The 22,143-nt window shown below is 45.9% G+C and overlaps 1 protein-coding gene across 2 annotated transcripts in view; it reads left to right on the top strand.

The window, feature by feature from the left end:
• TCEA1 (transcription elongation factor A1) overlaps positions 1-22,143 on the top strand; it is a 162,473-nt gene that overhangs the window by 130,234 nt on the left and 10,096 nt on the right. For both annotated transcript variants that reach the window (XM_030214438.1, XM_030214431.1), the window contains exons 7-8: positions 10,538-10,692; positions 12,670-12,816. In XM_030214438.1, coding sequence (XP_030070298.1) covers positions 10,538-10,692; positions 12,670-12,816 — 302 coding nt within the window. The remainder of the gene's footprint in view (positions 1-10,537; positions 10,693-12,669; positions 12,817-22,143) is intronic.

The following is a 22,143-nucleotide window of genomic DNA, read 5'->3' as shown; positions in this document are numbered from 1 at the left end:
CGCGGCCGGTTTTAGGCCTTACGGTCGGTTTTCTCCTCCTTTTTGTGCCCTTTTTTTATTGGCACAATTCAGTCTTTTGATTTCGCCGGAGCCGTTTTTCCTTCCATTTCATCGAAGACACCCAGTGGCTTCAAACGTACTCGGTGCAACCAGACCATCTCAGGTACCTATACCCATTCCTGGTGTATCTAGTGCCTTGGGCCCGACCACGGCCCAGCTTCTTGTGCTCTGTGTCTTCAAATGAAGAAACGGACCCAAGTAGCTCGAGAAGCCCAAGGCAAGAAACCTTTTGGGGCTCGGTCCGGTCCTTTGATATCGACATTGATACTGAGGTCGTCGATGTCGGCATCAAGGGAAGCATCGACTTCAGGAGCAGAGGTAATGGCTCCTGAGATGCCCAGTTGTGCTGGGAGCTGTGAGGTGTCGAGTGGGTCTCCACCTGTCTCGAGGCCTCCTGCTATGCAGGCCCCCGGGACTGACCATCGTTGGACCTGACCCTGAGGAGACGTGATGATTCCACGTCTTTCTCATCGGTACCGAGGAGTCTCGGTGACAGGCATCGAGTGAAGGCGAAGAAGCACCGTCACCGATCTCCTTCAACATATGGTGCCGATGCGTCGGCCTCTTGGCAGCCCGGTACCTGCTCCTGAACTTCAGCAGATTCTGCCTCCGGTTGCTCCACCGGCCCTGCAGCTTTCTCTGATGGTGGCTCTTGACGAGCGCATCTGGACCCTGCTTCCAGAGCTTCTGGAAGGACTGCTGCGCCAGTCTGCTTCAGTGTTGGGGGTGCTTGCGCCTTCTGTGCCGCCTGCTGCAGTAGCATCTAGCCATTCGCCTGCGGTGAGGTCCCCGACCTCGGTGCCACTTGCCACCCAGGTCGACTCCCCGTCAACGTCGATGGAGGAAGCTTCACCGCAGTCCATGCGGGCGTCGGCCTCTCGACATCGCCATTGAGGACATTTATCCTCGGCATCAAGGCAGGCTCAGTCTCAGAGTTCCCTTAGGTAAGTGCTTTCTGATACTGAAGAGGAGCGTTCGTGGGAGTCAGAGGAATATCCCAGATACAAAATAAACAAATGACACTGTGTAAATGGCTGTATAGCATAGTAACATAGTAGATGACGGCAGAAAAAGACCTGCACGGTCCATCCAGTCTGCCCAACAAGATAACTCATATGTGCTTCTTTTTGTGTATACCGTACTTTGATTTGTACCTGTGCTCTTCAGGTCACAGACCGTATAAGTCTGCCCAGCACTATCCCCGCCTCCCAACCACCAGCCCCACCTCCCAACCACTGGCTCTGGCACAGACCGTATAAGTCTGCCCAGCTCTATCCTCGCCTCCCAACCACCAGCCCCGCCTCCCAACCACCGGCTCTGGCACAGACCGTACAAGTCTGCCCAGCACTATCCCCGCCTCCCAACCACCAGTCCCGCTTCCCACCACCGGCTCTGGCACAGACCGTACAAGTCTTCCCAGCACTATCCCCGCCTCCCTACCACCAGCCCCGCCTCCCGATATTGACTAAGCTCCTGAGGATCCATTCCTTCGGCACAGGATTCCTTTATGCTTATCCCACGCATGTTTGAATTCCGTTACTGTTTTCATTTCCACCACCTCCCGCGGGAGGGCATTCCAAGCATCCACTACTCTCTCCGTGAAAAAATACTTCCTGACATTTTTCTTGAGTCTGCCCCCCTTCAATCTCATTTCATGTCCTCTCGTTCTACCATCTTCCCATCTCCGGAAAAGGTTCGTTTGCGGATTAATACCTTTCAAATATTTGAACGTCTGTATCATATCACCCCTGTTTCTCCTTTCCTCTAGAGTATATATGTTTAGTTCAGCAAGTCTCTCCTCATACGTCTTGTAACGCAAATCCCATACCATTCTCGTAGCTTTTCTTTGCATCGCTTCAATTCTTTTTACATCCTTGACAAGATACGGCCTCCAAAACTGAACACAATACTCCAGGTGGGGCCTCACCAACGACTTATACAGGGGCATCAATACCCCCTTTCTTCTGCTGGTCACACCTCTCTCTATACAGCCTAACAACCTTCTAGCTACGGCCACCGCCTTGTCACACTGTTTCGTCGCCTTCAAATCCTCAGATAGTATCACCCCAAGATCCCTTTCTCCGCCCGTACCTATCAGACTCTCCCCGCCTAACACATACGTCTCCCGTGGATTTCTATTCCCTAAGTGCATCACTTTGCATTTCTTCGCATTGAATTTTAATTGTCAAACCTTAGACCATTCTTCTAGCTTCCTCAGATCCTTTTTCATGTTTTCCACTCCCTCCCGGGTGTCCATTCTGTTACAGATCTTAGTATCATCCGCAAATAGGCAAACTTTACCTTCTAACCCTTCGGCAATGTCACTCACAAATATATTGAACTGCTACATAAATTTTATATGAAGAGAATCCCTCAGAAACCTATCGGACCTTACGTCCTAGGTTTACAACGGATACAATGAGAGCTGTTGATACATTTCTATCATAGGGATTTTTTGAAACCTCCTCTTATATTTTTCATGTTTTTCTAAGTGCTCAATTCTATGTTTTTAAGCTATGCAATTCTGACTAGAACCAATTTAAATCCAAGAAAGCGCCAAACAAATATAGTGCAACACTTAGCTTTAGTCCTACGGTGCCACCGTTTCACCGTTCTGTGGCTTCCTCAGGGACTGGCGTTGCAACTGCTTTTCAATCAGCTTTCCATAATTTTCTAGTAAGTATTCCTCTGGTAAAATGGCGCTGACCAGAGGAATACTTACTAGAAAAGAGGTTTCTGAGGGATTCTCTTCATATAAAATTTATGTAGCAACTATACAGCCATTTACACAGTGTCATTTGTTTATTTTGTATTAGTTTACTATATTGTTGACACTCGTTACACTGCAAAAACTTTTTTGAGTGTGAATATCCCAGATACTTTTCCTCCGATGAGTCTTTTGGGATTCCCTCTGAACCTTCCTCTCCACCTGAAAGGAGACTGTCTCCCCCTGAGAGCCTCTCTTTTACATCTTTTGTTCGGGAAATTGCTAAGACTATTCCATTCCCTATAGAGGTGGAGGATGAGCCTAGGGCTGAGATGCTCGAGGTCCTGGATTATCCTTCTCCACCTAAGGAGGCTGTGATGGCTCCTTTGCATAAGGTACTCAAGGAAGTCCTTACGCGAAACTGGTCATTCCCTCTGTCTGCTCCCATGATCCCAAAGAAGACTGATTCCCAGTATCAGATCCACGGTGAACCTGGGCTGATGAGGTCTCAGTTACCATACAATTCCATGGTGGTGGACTCCGCCCTCAAAAGAGCCAATACTAGGGACTATGCCTCGGCGCCCCAGGCAGAGAAGCTAGGACCTTGGACTCATTTGGGAGGAAGAAGTATCAGGCCTCTATGCTCGCTGCCTGTAACCAGTACACAAGCGTTCACTTGCGGAACTCGGTAAGGCAGCTGTTGACTTTGGTCGATGCGGAACTCGGTAAGGCAGCTGTTGACTTTGGTCGATGCCATTCCTCCGGAGCAGGCCGAGCCTTTTTGCCAGCTGGTCAGGCAGCAGAAGGCATGTCGTAAATTCCTGGCCAGGGGCGCTTATGATACTTTTGACGTGGCATCCAGAATCGCTGCTCAGGGTATAGCGATGCGCAGACTCTCATGGCTGCATGTCTCTGACCTGGATCATTTGCTCCAGCAGAGGATAGCGGATGTTCCTTGCTGGGAAGAGAGAAGGTGGAAGATCTTGTTGACCAGATCAAGAAGCACAGTGATGCTATGGCTTTTCTCTCCCGCCTGTCGCCTTCTGCTACAGCCTCCTCAACTAGGAGGTTTTTTTTTTGGGGGGGGGGCGCGGAGTGCTCCCTATTCCTATGTTAGACGTAGGTACACTCCCGTGTCCCAACAACCTAGTCGGGCTCAACCCCAGCACGCTTGTTTTCGTCAACAGCGTGCGCCTAAGGCCCCTGCTGCTACCCAGCAAAAGCAAGGGGCAGGCTTTTGACTGGCTCCAGCAAAGTATAGCCACAGTAAAAGTGCCGGTTGGAGGGAGGTTAATGTTTTTTCACCAAAGGTGGCCTCTTATAACCTCCGACTGGTGGGTTCTTCAAATAGTCTGGTTGGGATACACCCTCAATCTGGAATCCAAACCTCCAAATTGCCCACCAGGAGCTCATTCATACAGCTCCCAGCACAGGCAGGTACTTGCAGAGGAACTCTCCGCCCTTCTAAAGGCCCATGCGGTCTAATCCATTCCACCAGGAGAAGAAGGGCTGTGATTCTATTCCAGGTACTTCCTTGTGCAAAAGAAAACGGGGGGGGGGGGGGGGGGGGGGGTGCGTCCCATCCTAGACCTAAGGGCCCTAAACAAATTCCTACTCTGAGAAAAGTTCAGGATTGTTTCCTTGGGCACCCTTCTTCCCATGATTCAAGAAAATGATTGGCTATGCTCTCTGGACTTAATGGATGCTTACACACACATATCGATACTTCCAGCTCACAGGAAGTGCCTTCGATTTTGGCTGGGAGCACAGCACTTTCAGTACCGTGTACTGCCCTTTGGCCTAGCGTCTGCGCCCAGAGTTTTTACAAAGTGTCTAATAGTAGTCGTAGCATCGCTATGCAGACTGGGAGTGCATGTGTTTCCTTAAATCGACGATTGGCTGGTAAAGAGCACCTCGGAGGACGGTGCTCTGGAGTCCATGCAGATGGACTATCCAGGTGCTAGAGCTACTGAGGTTCGTAATAAATTACTCCAAGTCCCATCTTACTCCTGTTCAGAAATTGGAGTTTATTGGAGCACTACTGGACATGCAGATAGCTCGGGCTTGTCTCCCCGAGACAAGGACAGACAACCTTCTGTACCTGGTGTCTACAGTTCAAGCATCTCAGCAGGTCACAGCTTAGCAGATGTTGAGACTTCTGGGGCACATGGCCTCCACAGTTCATGTAACTCCCATGGCATGTCTACATATGAGATCAGCTCAATGGACCCCAGCTTCCCAGTGGTATCAAGCTGCGGGGAATCTGGAGGATGTGATCCAGCTGTCCACCAACTTTCGGAATTCTCTTCAGTGGTGGACAGTTCGATCCAATTTGACCATGGGACGATCATTCCAAATTACTCAGCCACAAAAAGTGCTGATGATGGATGCATCCCTCCTGGGGTGGGGGAGCTCATGTAGATGGGTTTCATACTCAGGGAGCCTGGTCCTGTCAGGAAACTGGTCTTCAGATCAACTTCCTGGAACTGCGAGCGACTTGGAACGCTCTGAAGGCTTTCAGAGATCAGCTGTCCAATCAAACCAGTTTGATTCAAGCAGATGATCAGGTTGCAATGTACTACACCAACAAGCAGGGGGGCACCGGATCTCGCTCTCTGTGTCAGGAAGCCGTCCAAATGTAGCTTTGGGCACACCGTCACAGCATGTTTCTCCAAGCCTCTTATCTGGCAGGCGAAAACAACAGTCTGGCCGACAGACTGAGCAGGGTAATGCAACCTAACGAGTGGTCGCTGAATATGGGCGTAGCATGCAAGATCTTCCAAGCGTGGGCCACTCCCTCGGTGGATCCTTTTGCCACTCAGATCAATCACAAGGTCCCTCAGTTCTGTTCCAGGCTTCAGGCTCACGACAGTCTAGCGTTGGATGCCTTTCTCCTACATTGGGGAGCAGGCCTTCTGTTTGAGTATCTGCCTATACATCTGCATATACCTCTAGTGGGGAAGACTTTGTTGAAACTCAAGCAAAACCATGGAACCATGATCCTGATTGTGCCCTACTGACCGCGTCAGATTTGGTTCCCTCTACTTCTGGAGTTTTCCTCTGAGAAACTGTGGAGATTGGAGTGTTTTCCAGCCCTCATCACTCAGAACGAGGGGTCGCTTCTACATCCCAACCTTCAGTCTTTGGCTCTCATGGCCTGGATGTTGAGAACTTAGAATTCGCCTCCTTGGGTCTTTCAGAGGGTGTCTCCCGGGTCTTGCTTGCTTCCAGGAAAGATTCCACGAAGAGGTGTTATTCTTTCAAATGGAGGAGGTTTGCCGTCTGGTGTGACAGCAAGGCCGTAGATCCTTTCTCTTGTCCTACATAGACCCTGCTTGAATACCTTCTACACTTGTCAGAGTCTGGTCTCAAGACCAACTCCGTAAGGGTTCACAGTGCAGTTAGTACTTGTCATCGGTGTGTAGAGAGTAAGTCTATCTCTGGACAGCCTTTAGTTGTTTGCTTCATGAGAGGTTTGCTTTTGTCAGACCTCTGCTACTGTCATGGGATCTCAACGTCGTTCTCACTCAGCTGATGAAAGCTCCTTTTGAGCCACTGAATTCCTACCATCTGAAGTACTTGACCTGGAAAATCATTTTCTTGATGGCTGTTACTTCAGCTTGTAGGGTCAGTGAGCTTCAGACCTTATTCTAAGTTTCATCACAACAGAGTAGTCCTCCGCACACACCCTAAGTTCCTGCCGAATGTGGTGTCGGAGTTGCATCTGAATCAGTCGATTGTCTTGCCAACATTTTTTGCCCGTCTTCATGCCCACCCTGGCGAAAGCAGCTTTCATACCTTAGACTGCAAAAGAGCATTGGCCTTTTACGTGGAGCGGACGAAGCCATTCAGACAGTCCACCCAGTTATTTGTTGCTTTCGATCCCAATGGGAGGGGAGTCACCATCGGAAAACACACACTCTCCAATTGGCTAGCAGGTTGCATATCCTTCACATATGCCCAAGCTGGGCTGGCTTTGGAGGGCAATTTCTAATGTCAGGGCCAAATCTGCATCAGTGGTTCACTTAAAGTCAGCCTCCATTGATGAGATTTGCAAAGCAGCAACCTGGTCTTCAGTCCACACATTCACTTCACATTACTGCCTGAAGTAAGATACCCGACACAACAGTCGGTTTGGGCAGTCAGTGCTGCAGAATCTGTTTGGGGTTTAGAATCCAACTCCACCCACCTAGGCCCATTTTATTCTGTTCCAGGCTGCACTCTCAGTTAGCTGTATATAGTTTTGGGTTAATCTATGTTATGTCCTTGCTGTTGTGAGGCCCAGTTGACCAATGTTTATTATGTTGGGTGAGCCTAGATGCTAGGGATACCCCACATGTGAGAATAATGCAGCCTGCTTGTCCTCGGAGAAAGCGAAGATACTTAGCTGTAGCAGGTATTCTCCGAGGACAGCAGGCTGATTATTTTCACAATCCCAGTTGTTATTTTTTTATTTGTTTATGCTTTTAGACTTAACTGAGGTACGTGCTCGCGCGGCGGCAGGAAGCTAGTTTGCACTGCATGCACGCCAGAAGACTATAGCAAAGTTTTTTGACTTTACTATGGCAAAATGTCGGTTCCCGTGCTGACGAGGACATCAACCCACGTGTGAGAATAATCAGCCTGCTATCCTCAGAGTATACCTGCTACAGGTAAGCATCTTCACTATATTCAAAATAGTCAAAAGGAATTATAACATATAAAAACAATCAAAACATAACGGGCCTCTTTTAGTAAACCGCTCTAGCGATTCCTGGTGCAGCAAATGAGAGGAAGCCCGAAGGAATTGAATAGGCTGCTTCTCATTTGCCACGTGGGAATCGCTAGCGCAGTGTAGTAAAAGAGGCCCATGAAATCATACAAAATAATCAGAATGACCAAAAGTTACTTAAATAAAAATGTTTTCAACTTCTGGCAAAATAGAAGGTATTACACCTTGGTCCTTCTTGACATAAGAGAGTTGCACAAAGAGGGTGCTCTAACAGAAAAGGAGAGTATTTTGTGTAAATGTCAATTGAGCCTCCTGAATAGGAGGAACTCAAAACAAATTAGCCCTGGTAGATCTAAGATAGCAAATCACTCATGGTTGAATCAAGAGGCTAGCTAGATATGGGGTATCGAATTGTAACACCAAATAAACCATTCAGTAACTTTGAAAACACTCTTAAAAGAAATAGGATGCCAATGCAATTGCCCCAAAACTGGAGGTATGTGATCCCGATGCCAGGCAAAATGGTAAAGATTATTATTAAGAACAAAATTACAGAGCATATTCAAAAGCATGGATTACTGAGACGTGGATGGGCATAATCAAACGGGGCACCCAAGTTTTCCTGAGGTTGTCCTCGCAGGACGTCCCGGCGAAGGGGCGGGGAAACCCGTATTATCGAAATAAGATGGGCGTCCATCTTTCGTTTCGATAATATCGGGGTCGCCCAAACCTCAACATTTAGGTCGACCTTAGAGATGGTCGTCCCCGGTTTTCGGCAATAATGGAAACCGAGGACGCCCAGCTCAGAAACTACCAAATCCAAGCCATTTGGTTGTGGGAGGAGCCAGCATTCGTAGTGCACAGCCATGTGAGTAAAAGATCATGATTGATCACTTCAAACATGAAACAATATTGAAACCATAAATTTAGACTTCTGCTTATGTAAAGCATGGCACAAAGAATTAAGAACATAAGAATATCTATACTGGGTCATACCAATGGTCCATATAGCCCAGTATCCTGTTTCCAACAGTGGCCAATCCAGGATGTAAATACCTGGCAGAAACCCAAATAGTAGCAACATTCCATGCTACCTTTCCTGGGGCAAGCAGTGGCTTCATCATATGGACTTTTCCTCCAGGAACTTCCCCAAACCTTTTTTAAACCCAGATATGCTAACCACTGTTAACACATTCTCTGGCAACAAGTTCCAGAGCTTAACTATTCATTGAGTGAAAAATTATTTCCTCCTATTTGTTTTAAAAGTATTTCCATGTAACTTCTTCGAGTGTCCCCTAGTCTTTGTACTTTTTGAAACAATAAAATATCAGTTCACTTTTACTTGTTCTATACCACTCAGGATTTTGTAGACCTCAATCATTGCTCCCCTCAGCCGTTTCTTTCCCAACTTGAAGAGCCCTAACTTCTTTAGCCTTTCCTTATATGAGAGGAATTCCTTCCCTTTTATTATTTTGGTCACTCTTCTTTGTACCTTTTCTAATTCCACTATATGTTTTAAGATAACGACCAGAATTGAACACAGTACTCAAGATGAGGTTGCACCATTGAGCGATACAGAGGCATTCCAGTATTCTCAGTCTTATTTACTATCCCTTTCCCAATAATTCCGGAATGGAAGAGTAGCCTAGTGGTTAGTTCTGCACAGGTCGTATCTGGAATCCGGTGGTAGGGGGGGCCAGAGCCAGAGAGGGGGGGGCACATTTTTGCCTCCCTCCCCCCCCCCCCGCCGCCACCGCCACTCTCCACCCCACCCCCTCGCCGTCAACCCTTCCCCACTGCTTACCTTTGCTGGCGGGGGGCCCCAACCCCCGCCAGCCGAGGTCCGACCCGCAGTCTTCACATTTCGTCTTCCTCCGACTCCTCCGTGGCCATGCTGTAAGTAACGCTGCTGTGTTGATTCGTTGAATCCAGTTCGGAGTCTGACGTCACAGCACGTTGTACGCGCGTACAACGTGCTGCGACGTCAGACTCCGAACTGGATTCAACGAATCAGCAGTGTTACTTAAAGTATGGCCACGGAGGAGTCGGAGGAAGACGAAATATGAAGACTTCAGGTCGGACCTCGGCTGGCGGGGGTTGGGGCCCCCCGCCAGCAAAAGTAAGCAGCGGGGTAGGGTTGACGGCGGGGAGGGGGCCAGGGCGAAATCTGCGGGGGCCCAGGCACCTGTGGCCCCACGCAGATACGCCCCTGGTTCTGCATACTTTGATCCAGGGGAACTGGGTTCGATTTCCCACTGCAGCTCTTTGTGACTCTGGGCAAGTCACTTAACCCTCCATTGCCCCAGGTACAAATAAGTACCTGTTTATACTATGTAAACCGCTTTGAATGCAAAAAAACACAGAAAAGCGGTATATCAAGTCCCCTTTCCCTAGCATCCTGTGCAGAATATTTCAGCGAATTGTGTACAATAACACATAGATCTTTTTCTTGGGTGCTGACTCCTGAGGTGGACCCTAGCATCAGGTAACTATGGATTATTCTTCCCAACGTGCATCTGTCCACATTAAATTAACAAAGGAAATCAATTAAGTTTCTTAGGATAGGAAAGTTTGACACTGGTCAGTAATTAGCACAGTCCATAATATTCACGTTAGAGTTTTTTTTATTAGGATGAACAGCCACTTTAAAGGTAGTATGCTACTTTGTAAGGATGTATTAAAAGCAGAAGCAATAGCAACTTCAAACAGATCACGATTCTGATGAAGCAATCAATATGGATAGGGGTCAAAGGTATTACCATGCATCATACTACACACAAAAATAGACCAAAGTTCTTCCATTCTTTATACCTATGTGACTAAAAACTATACTTAGGCATGTAGTTGTCAAAAAATGGACCATGAAAAGGGAAATGAAATTGTTTTTCTTTGCATATGACATAAAATAGCAAAAAGTGTAAATGCTGATCTTTACTATCCCTAAATGTGCCCCTCTTTGGTAGTTAGTTGAGCTTTCTGAGGTGGTTTAGTTAAAGCAGTGTAGTCTATTGACTAGTGCATGTGCCTCATGAACATTGGCTTCCTTAATTCCTTCCTACCTATATTTCAAGAGTTTAAAAACACAGACATGAAGTACAAGAACAGGGTGCGGAGCAGAATATCAAATCTCAAGGATGCAAAGAACCCTAACCTAAGGAGAAGTGTGCTTTGTGGAAATATAGCTCCTGATGTGTTTGCCAGAATGACAGCAGAGGTAAGCAAGAATGTGGTCACAGGTATCTTTTGACCTAGTACAATTACAGAACTAAACTTGCAAAGAAAACAAGTTCCCAGTACATTCCAGAACGTTGTTGCTTTCTTGGCAACCTTCCTGACCAGAAGTCTTGAGTTCTTTTCCATGTCTATCTGCAGTCTCAGTCATGATGCACTGGGCGGGGCTGGGCGCCGCCATTTTGCTGTTGTCAAGCCAAGGAAGAGGAGGGAGGCAGGCTGCGTCCCTCCTCCAACTATAAGGTAGGGGGGCCGGGAGGGGGCTGTCCTTACGCTGGATCACCAGGGATTGCTGGGACAACAAAAGGGGGGGGGGAGTTGGGGTGGGCTGGAGGTCCACCGGACCTCCAGCCCCCCCCCCCCCCCCGTCGCTCGCTAGGTGGGTGGGTGGGAGGGGGTTTTGTCAGCGGCCACTAGACCACCAGGGACCAATTTCGGGGGGTTTGGGGGGGTGGGATCTCCAGCCCTCCCTGAACCTTGGGGGGGGGGTGGGATCGTCGGGGGGGACCGGAGGTCCACCGGACCTCCAGCCCCCATTGCTCGGGCCTCGGGGCAGGGTGTTTGACAGGTTTGGCCTTTTGACAGCCCAGACCTGTCAAACAAGTGCGGGAGGATACAATTCGCCCGCACTTCTAACCGATGATCAGAGATAATTGCGCTGCTTAAATTTGCATGCATTATCTCTGATCATCCGTGCAGTAAAGCCCCGCGCTGTTCCAGTGCTATTTTTAGAGCGCTGTTTGGAACAGCGCGGGGCTTTTGATCATGAGGCTGTAAACCAGCTAGAACTGGTATAAAAACCACGTTGCTGGCTCATTAGGCTTTGTGTATCTGGGCCTGGATTAGAACTCTCATCTAGGGTAATGTGCATTTACTCTGAGCTATTCCTATGATGATACTATTTGTCTTTATTCCTGCCTTTCTTATGATATCTGCTGCTATTGTAAATAAAGTAATTGCCCTATTTTTATAATACTTGGTTGTAGAGTTATTATTTGGGCGTAGTGGGCTTGGATCTAATGATAAGGGGGACATATTTACTTTTGACACTTCACTCACTGTTAGTCTTGTTTGGGACCCATTTCTTTCAGAATTTATACTGTCAGGTGCCCTAGTAACACCCCAAAAGTATGTTATCTATATTGCACCTACAGTGGGAACATGTAGCATCTCCAACTCGCCTGATAGATGAATCCTGACTCTGTGACACGTACCACCTTAATCCTGGAGTACCATTCTTAACCACAAGCAGGCATTTCTTTTTCTGGACAGGGGGAGAATGCTCTGAGGTTAAGCGGACATCTTTGTTGGACTTCACCAGCTCCCCCTCCCCCTTTGGTACTGTGCTGTGTGCTTTTTTAGGAATATGGTATTATATCTAAAACTGTTGTTGTGATGTTGGCAACTGCTCTTCCTCCTGATGGTTGTCTTTGAGGTATTGCAGGCTCATGTTGTGGGGATCAGCATTGGGAAGTTGGGGTCATTGTGTTTGTTTCTTTGTTTGTTTTCTTTTTTACACAGGAACTCAGTGCAGATAGAAAAATGAATCCTGATTAGCTGCATTGTATGTCTGTACACAGAGAAAAAGTCTCCTTTAATTAAATGAAAACTGTTTGACAAATATTTCTATGTTTATAAACATCCTGCTCAAGCAACTCATTGGTTGAAGCTGAAGCATCCTAACTGTACTGTAGTAACAAAATGCAGTGCTGTGATTTGTTGAAGTATAAGAATGTTTTTCAGCATGTCCTTGTGATCTTGAATGTCAGGTAGACTCTGTTCTAAGACCTCTCAGAAAAGCTCCCAATATGTAATCTGATATGTTTTTAAGAGCCAGTAGTTGGCTCCAAGAGCATTCATGAGTCGTTAATGGGATATTTTCCACCATTGTTAACCCACCTCATCCACTTATAGCAGCAAATTACAGGCACAGCAGTTGAACTGCCTTCTTATGTTTCAGGAAATGGCAAGTGACGAGCTTAAGGAAATGCGCAAAAATCTGACCAAGGAAGCCATCCGAGAGCATCAAATGGCCAGGACAGGCGGCACTCAGACTGACCTCTTCACCTGTGGAAAGTGCAAGAAGAAGAACTGTACTTACACGCAGGTATGGTACTGTACCATGCATGGACCTCTGGCTACACCAGGCCAACTAAATTCCTATTTTAAGCAATACTTACCCATAGTTAGAAGAGAATTGCTCAGTTAATAATGTTAAAAGGGCTTTGAGAAGACAAGTATAAGTATTTACATTTTTTTTTTATTAAAATACTGATTGCTGAATTCCAAGCTTATACCTTTTCTTAGGATCAGTTATCTTTCTTTTTTTTTCTTTTTGTACCTAGTTTTCTTTCTTTTAATGTTTTTGTTTGCATTTCTTTTAAAATACAACAAGCATTTGTGCGCTTTGTTGAAGATTTAAAAACTTCAACAATATGAGATTTAAGTTGCCTTCTCTGTGTTCACGATTCCTAATCTGGGAGATTACCATGTATTGTTTGAGATTTTACCATTGTACAGCTGCTGCTTGAAGAAAAGAGCCAACACACACAGGTTTGACAAGTTTTTATGTTGGTTCTTTCTGTAATCCGGGTCCAACTCAGCAGCTATAATCATCCCTTTTCCTGTGTTTTTCATGCCTTGTGCATCTGCATGTGGGTGACAGGATAATTTAATATCCTATTTAATAAAAAGCACCTCCAACGTTCTGAAGCTGACTCCGTGGCACTGTGGCAGTTTAGGGTTCGTAAGTCTGTAGTTCAGCGTTTCATTGGCTCTCACTGTCCCCACCCTCACATCGAGGAAACAGAATGCTGCATAGTTGCCTAGTAAACAAACGCGATGTCATAGGAACGAAGAACCAATCAGACAGAACGGAACTTGGAGGAGGGAAGTGGAGTGGATTGAATCTCAAACAATCATATACAGGGAGGTACGAACATCAGTGGAGGCAAGTGCACAGAACAGAAGGGAAGACAAACATTTAATCACTTTGTCACTCACACACACATACACACAATCACTCTGTGTATCTCTCCCTTACACTGTCTGTAAAACACACTGTCACTCTAGTCTGTCACATGGGCAACTGTATGTTGCATTCTCACGAGTAAGGGGCTCTTCTGATGTGATTGTTAAACTGATTGAAGGGCCTGAACAAGGAAAACTTACCACACTGTAACACAGTTTACACAAAAAATATTGTATATAAAGAAATCTTACACATGTAAATAACAATTATATTCAGAATACAACCGTGGAAACATTAATGGCAGGAACTCATTACATTGCTAGCGCCCGTTTCATTGCCTTAAGAAGCGGGCCTTTTTTACTAGTAGTTTAAGAATTTATGTTTTGTCTTTTCACTGTATGTGGCATACAAAGCAGATGACAGACAAATTAAGGGGCCCATATACTAAACTGCACTATCAGTATCACGGGGCTTTCCCACACTCTGAGGCCACTTTTAACACAGATGTAAAATAGCCGCATTTTCCATTTCCTCTGTTAATGGCCATGTGGCACTTACTGACACCTGTTTTCTAGGTGGTACGGGCTTCTGCGTTAATCACACGCTAATCGGTTGGTGCGGGGCAGTGTAGCTGAGCTAACCGAGTAGTGCAGAACACGCCTACTCTCCACCCCCAAACACTTACCCAGCTCGCCTATGCAAAAATCGTGGTGGGAAGCCTGAGCGCACCCTGCAGTAGGGATTTTTAACCCGTAGGAAGCATGCATTAATACTTACTGCAGCTTAGTAAAAGGGCCCCTAAATATCAAATATAAAATAAATGAATTGAAACACTGCTCGGACAGAACAAATATGAGTCTCCTGAATATCTCTTCCTACAGCGCCACATTTAGTTAATGAGGAGATGATCAAAAAAAGCCAGATTTTTAAATGTTGTCGAATTGTAGAGAATCGCTCCCAGATTTACAATCTGCAGTCAAGGGACAGCACAACTGAATTGATCATATATTGAGCACCTAAAACCATAGTATCGGAGAATAGTGACGTTCAGAGCTGGGTATGAGGGCAGTGTGAGTGTCGGCAATGTCTTTCAAGTAGACTGGCCCTATATTATGAATGAAAAATCATTCAAAGCAGCTTAAACTTGACTATTGTATCCACTGGTAGAGTGTATTATTTGCAGCAGTGTGGACACACTTGTCTTGAGCATTGCGAGTCACCACCTTGGCTGCCACATTCAGAATCCTTTGTAACCGATTCATATCTTTTTAAGCAAAATCACATGCATTGCATTGCAGTAGCCAAGATGACTGGTCAAAAAATCCCAAATGTATAAATAAAAACTAACCAATTGCTTCCTGCATTATGGTCCTAAATTGCTGTGGTTCTAAACTGATTATAACTTAAGCCTCAGGGGCAACTTGGATAAGAAAGTATCTCATATCACTACTAGACTGCAAACTTCCAGCAGCATTGGCATATCCACATCATTTACTGCTAAAGATAACAAATCTTTTGGTTTAGGGCAATTATTCACCCACAGTATATCAATTTCTTTCAAGTTCAACTGCAGTCTGCTAGCTCCAGCCAACTTGAGATGGAAAGCAATCCTTTTTTTTATGGCAATTTTCTAATAAAGATTTACAAAAAAGCAAATCAAGAAGATGAACATCTTATAATGAAACAATGCAAAACAAAACAAAATCAGATTCTGAAGATAACAAATTCTCCAGCTGAAGAAAATGATCAGTTTCATAGTAATATATCCATGATAGTTACTGCTCAGCTCTAATATAACTAGTTATAACATATAACTGTGTTATAAAGGAAAGAAACAAATCAAACAACATTCTCCTAAAGAAACTATTCAATTTGACTGATGCAGGCAGCAATTGGTTGATTGGTTGGTTTTTATTTATATGTTTAATTTATATGAAGTGGATCAACAAAGGTGTAGTTATTCCCTTGGTAGCCAATTACACAAGGGAAATGGGGGGAAAAAAAAGGTGGCACCTAAGGCCATCACCTGTGGCTAAAACTGGAGAAAAGCCTTTCTTGTAACCAGGGGTGTGCTGGTAAATTTTTAACAGGCTCTTTCTCCGGACGTAGCCAGCTCTGCAGTTGGAAGGGCCAGGGGTGGCCGGGGGGGGGGGGGGGGGGGAGCAACACTTGCCTCTCTCTCCTCCCTCCCTTCGTGCAGGCACGCTATGCATACCTTTGCTGGCAGCCACCACTCCCAACGTCTTGCTCTGAGCAGCATGCTGGAACTTCTCTCACATGCTCGAGAAGTCTCAGCCTGCTGCCCAGAGCTGGAAACAAGGAGCGGGGAGCAGCAGTAGTCTATTTACTTGGCTGGTAGGGCTCAGCATCCCCACCAGCAAAGTAAAAGAGAATTCAGCAGGGGGCCCAAGCCCACATTTTGGGAGCCAGTTGTTAAAGTAGCCGTGGAGGGCCTTACTTTAACAACCGGCTCCCAAAATTCTTAAAAACTTAACAACCGGCTCTTGCGAGCCTGTGAGAGCCTGCTCCAGCACACCACTGCTTGTAACCTGACTGAACTTGGCAATATCAGGGAACATGGCCACCTTTTGTTCACAAAAGAAAATGTCTCTAAACTTATAATAGTTTTTAAACAAAAAGATTTACTTGACTTAGACAAGAAAATAACAAGTTATGTGGCTCTGTTAAGGATATTATTAAACAACGATTTGCAGAAAGATCTAAACTATCTGCTAAAACTACAGAGTCCATCACTCCTTCCACATCACTTCCCACCTTCTTCCCCATTGGGAGATGATAGATTTTGGAAATAGCTACATCCTCTGGCTTCCCAATTTTCTACATATCTCTAAGATACATGTACCACAGTTCTTTAGGTGCCAGTACTTTTGTCTTTGAAAGATTTAAAATACTCAAATTTTTGCTTCTACTGACATTCTCAAGTACCTCCATCTTTAAATGTAAAAGTAGGTCCAACTTTAAATCATAGCCAGTTGTGTACCCAATTTCCCAACCTTGCCTTTGAGCCTTGTGTCATGCTCGCTAGGCTTACTTACATTTGTTTTCTGAATTCTGAAGTCATAAATAGTGGCTTCATTTCTTATCACTTCCTAAATGTCCTCTAGAGCCACTCTCTTCTCTTTAAGTGGCTCTTGTTTAAGTTCAGCCAGGTCAGTCATTCTCTTGGAAGGAGGAACTGAAACTCTGTGTGAAGAAATATAGTGTCAGTTAAAAATTCTGTACTCGCCTGCCCATTCACCTCAGAAGCACCTTGTTGATAAACAGTTCCAACATAGGTGCTGGCAAGCAGTCGATTCTAGGCAGTTCATATTTGGGATCTCTTCCCCTCTAGCTGACTGATCCTCTTATCCCTTCCAGGGTCATTGTTTGGGGACTGTCTAGGCTCCAGACTCCATAGGGAAGTGCTGTGCTCTTCCTTGTTTGGCTTTGATATTGGATGTGCTGATAATCAGATGACAATCCATTGTTATCCCTCACCCTTGGAACAGTTGTTTTTTCCAGAAGCGTTCTTACAAAGAATTTATTTCTGAATTGCATGGACATGTTCTCTGCTGTTCTCCGTATCACAGGATAATGCAGACACACGAGGTTAGGCTTCTCCGTAGGCTGTATAGTTGGACATGCTCTCCCTAGCTTGTTTGAACAGTAGCAGCAGCCTATCGAGTCTGCCCCTGCCTTTCCCGCTCAGTGGAGTATCAAAGTCCCTTGTTTTAACTTTTCTTCATACTGCGACGGACGTTGCCTCGCTTACAAGGAAAAACTGAGATAGATGCTAACTGGACACTGAAATTTCGCCATGGAACCGAATTGTTCCGACAGAAGCACATAAGTGTTGCCATACTGGGACAGACCGAAGGTCCATCAAGCCCAGCATCCTGTTTCCAACAGTCACCAATCCAGGTTACAAGTACCTGGCAAGATCCCAAAAAATACAATACATTTTGTGCTGCTTATCCTAGAAATATCTGTATATTGGTTTTCAGGGGAAAGTCTCATATGGTTATCATGGCAATTTTCACTTCACCTTTCAGGTGAACCTCTGCTCGTGCCAGTTTTAATCATAGACTAAACCCCCAACCTTCCTAGATGTGTTTGACAGAACTAGACTGTTTATAACTTAATATTTTGTAAGAGGCTAGGGCTATACAGCTTGGAGAAGAGACGGCTGAGGGGAGACATGATAGAGGTATATAAAATAATGAGTGGAGTGGAACAGGTGGATGTGAAGCTTCTGTTCACGCTTTCCAAAAATACTAGGACTAGGGGGCATGCGATGAAACTACAGTGTAGTAAATTTAAAACAAATCGGAGAAAATTTTTCTTCACCCAACGTGTAATTAATCTCTGGAATTCGTTGCCGGAGAAAGTGGTGAAGGCGGTTAGCTTAGCAGAGTTTAAAAAGGGGTTGGACGGTTTCCTAAAGGACAAGTCCATAAATCGCTACTAAACGGACTTGGAAAAATCCAAAATTCCAGGAATAACATGTATAGAATGTTTGTACGTTTGGGAAGCTTGCCAGGTGCCCTTGGCCTGGATTGGCCGCTGTCGTGGACAGGATGCTGGGCTCGATGGACCCTTGGTCTTTTCCCAGTATGGCATTACTTATGTACTTATGTAGTGCACTCCATTTAAGTGCACGTCGGATAAGCGCAAGCTCTGTTTAACTGCATGCCGTACTTCGGTCCCGTTTTTGGTACCATCAATTTCTATGGGGACAAACCGGTTTAGCGCACCACTGATAAGTGCAAGATTCATTTATATGCATGGTTTAAGACCGCTCCTGTACAGGAAAGACTCTGCATAAGTGCACGCACGGAATATGGAAGCCGATTGGCACGTGACAAAGGGGCTGTAAATTTGAAATCTTGTTGGTTAACTGCCACAGGCAGAATAAGCAAAAGAATGTTGTTAGAGTGTTACACTGGAGTCGTTATCGTGCAACTGTAAGACTTTAACACTGGCTGCAATATGAATGGAAGTGAGAAGTTGGAACCCCTCGTCATTGGAAAGAGCAAACAGCCCCATTGCTTCAAGAATGTTAAGTGACTTTCTGTGTCATACAAGGCTAACGCAAATTCATGGATAACTGGGGAAATTTGGAAGCAGTGGCTAAAGAAGTTAGACACTAGAATGCGGTTACAAAAGCGTCAGATTTTGTTGCTTTGTGACAATTGTGCTGCACACAGTGATGATGTCAGGCTGTCTGACGTCAAGGTGGTCTTCCTGCCACCAAACACTACCTCTCTGATCCAACCTATGGATCAGGGCATAATAGCCAATTTCAAAAAACATTATCGGGCTCTTGTGCTATGTCGTCGGATGAGCGTTATGGATGACCAGACTGGCAAGGATAAACATGCTGTTGAACTGGCTCATAATCTATCACTGTTGGATTCCCTACATATGCAGAAAAAAGCCTGGAATCATGTTACACAGGCAACCATTGTGAACTACTACAAGCGGGCAAGCTTTGTTAGGGATGTGGAGAGGGACGAAACAGATGCAGCCGTTGCAAACGTATCAGATGAACAGGCTATTGACATCCCATCCGGTGTTACTGAAGAGGAGTTTCATCACTACCTAGCTGTTGATTACAATCTACAAACATCTAATGACAGCACTGATGTCCAGATATGTGCCTACACACAGGCAACGGCTGATGATGCAACGGCTGATGAAATGAGCAGCGAGGCACATGCTGACGAAATTCAACAACCTCCTGTCACTTTTGCAAGAGTGCTGGAGAGTCTCAACACCGTGCGGGCCTATCTGGAGGCCACTGGATGTCAGTGCTATGACAGTTTTTACCGTCTGGCAGACATAGTGTATGGAACTCACAGACACGAGTGTACAGAGGACTATGACTGATTACTTCAAGTAAGCCTAACGTCAGTTAACGGAGACTGTATAAAGTCAGTTAATGGAGACCATATACTGTACGTATAATAAACAGTACTGTACATATGTTTATCGGATGTCAAGCTTCTTTGGGTCACAACGGTTAAGTGCACGCTCCGGTTAACTGCATGTATTTCTTTGGTCCCAGACCCTTGCACTTAAGCGGATTGCACTGTATTTTATAATTTTTAATTTTCACTCATTAATTATAAAACTGTATCTTTGCTTATAATTCTCATGTCTGCCCTACATATTCTTTCACTGTATACACTGGTGGCTCAATAGCACTTATCTGTTCTCCCAGACAGCTTGTATCTTCCAGTCAGCTGTTTCCCTTTCAACCAACTTATCTGGAATTGGAAAAGGTGTAGCGAAGGGCGACAAATGATAGCGGGGATGGGACGACTTCCCTATGAAGAAAGACTAAGGAGGCTAGGGCTTTTCAGCTTGGAGAAGAGACAGCTGAGGGGAGACATGATAGAGGTATATAAAATAATGAGTGGAGTGGAACAGGTGGATGTGAATTGTCTGTTCACGCTTTCCAAAAATACTAGGACTAGGGGGCATGCGATGAAACTACAGTGTAGTAAATTTAAAATAAATCGGAGAAATTTTTTCTTCACCCAACGCGTAATTAAACTCTGGAATTCGTTGCCGGAGAACATGGTGAAGGCGATTAGCTTGGCAGAGTTTAAAAAGGGGTTAGACAGTTTCCTAAAGGACAAGTCCATAAACCGCTACTAAATGGACTTGGGAAAAATCCACAATTCCAGGAATAACACGTATAGAATGTTTGTACGTATGGGAAGCTTGCCAGGTGCCCTTGGCCTGGATTGGCCACTGTTGTGGACAGGATGCTGGGCTTGATGGACCCTTGGTCTTTTCCCAGTGTGGCATTACTTATCTACTATAATAAAACTCACCCTCAACGTTCTGAAAACAACATTCTGAAGTCACTCAGTCACTCCCTGAAGGGTTCATGGATTCATGGTGGTGAAGCCACAACACTGACCATGTCTCTCTGCCCCGCCCTCGCATGACGGACCAATCAGAAAAAACACCCTCAACATTCTGAAACACAAAGGGCCATCACAACACCGTTCCCAGGCAACACTAGGCAATGTAAGACGGACCAATCAGAGGAAACTACGTGACAATAAGGGAGGAGCATTCCCCAGCAGAATGGCTCATTATCTGTGCAGCACAGAGAGCACAGAACCACCGCTGGAACGAGAGAAGAATATTCCTGCTGTGGGTATGTGCAAAAATAGACCGGGGGTGGGGGGGGGGGATTTTTAAATGCCTAATGCCAGAGGGCCCATAGCAAAGACTATATTTGGGATCGCTTGACATGGAGTCAGAGGAGCCGGAAAACAACGTGCCCGTCACCATCTGGGACGTGGGCGAACAGGACAAGCTGCGGCCCAGCTGGAAGGATTACCCGCGACCCAGCCAGCAGCAAACAGCGACCAAGGAAGGGGGAGGAGTACTCCTTCCCTGCCTAGGAATCACTGGAGACTGGCTGCCAAACTAACGAAACAACCGCACACCGACGCACCACCTCCATCATTCAAAAGGCATCCACTCTTTCTTCAACAGAAATGCAAACTAATAATACAAAACAAAGAATACCTGTTTTCTCACGCAGCTACAGGTAACTCCCCACCCCCTTCCTCTTCCCCTTTTGCCAAAGCGGCCGTGCCCAACCATCCCCAGCCTCAGGCAAGCCGTCTCCCACCTTGGGGATTCCCCGAGCACCCGGAAAAAGACGGCGCAGCTTCCCGCAGCGCATGTTCCAGCATTCCCCTGCAGCCGGCCTGAAATGGACCGAACATACCGGATCACCACCCGATAGCCTGAGACCGTACTCCTCTCCCTTCCGCCAACTTAAAACAACCATCCCCGTCCTCAGGCAAGCCGTCTCCCACCTCCAGGATGCCCAGAACCCCAGCCCAACGGAAAAAGACGGCGCTGCTTCCCACAGCACATTTCTCTTCCAGTGTTCCCCTACAGCAGCCCTGAAATGGCCAAAAAATACCGACAGACCAAGAACGTGCTCCTCTACCTTCCGCCCATCTAAAACAACAACTGCTGCCTCAGCACAACACAAAAAAAAACCCCAGAAAAAACAATCCACCACTCAGCAAAGGCTGACCACCCTACAACCACATTTACATTTCACCAACAGAAAGACCCCCCCTCCACAAACCTCTTTGACAGACAAAACCACACACACACAATACAACAGACACACACCCTCAAAGCCACACACCAATCCATCCCACTTTGACAGCATAGCACAGCACATCCCCCAACCCCCCAAGCAAAAAAACAAAACAAAACAAAAAAGACACACATCAACAACCTACAAACACCCCACTCTCACACACACACACACAAAATAACTCTGTGACACATACACACACACACACACACACAAAACCACATGCTAGCGCCCGTTTCATTGGTTTCGGAAACGGACCTTTTTTACTAGTGTACTTATGTTCTAGCTGACCAATCTCTCCTCTGTTTGACCAACCATCC

Source organism: Microcaecilia unicolor, chromosome 1 (genome assembly GCF_901765095.1).
Source record: "Microcaecilia unicolor chromosome 1, aMicUni1.1, whole genome shotgun sequence".
NCBI classification, from domain to species: Eukaryota; Metazoa; Chordata; class Amphibia; order Gymnophiona; family Siphonopidae; genus Microcaecilia; species Microcaecilia unicolor.
The sequence above is the reverse complement of the archived record's forward strand: the minus strand, read 5'-3'. Positions and strand labels throughout refer to the sequence as shown.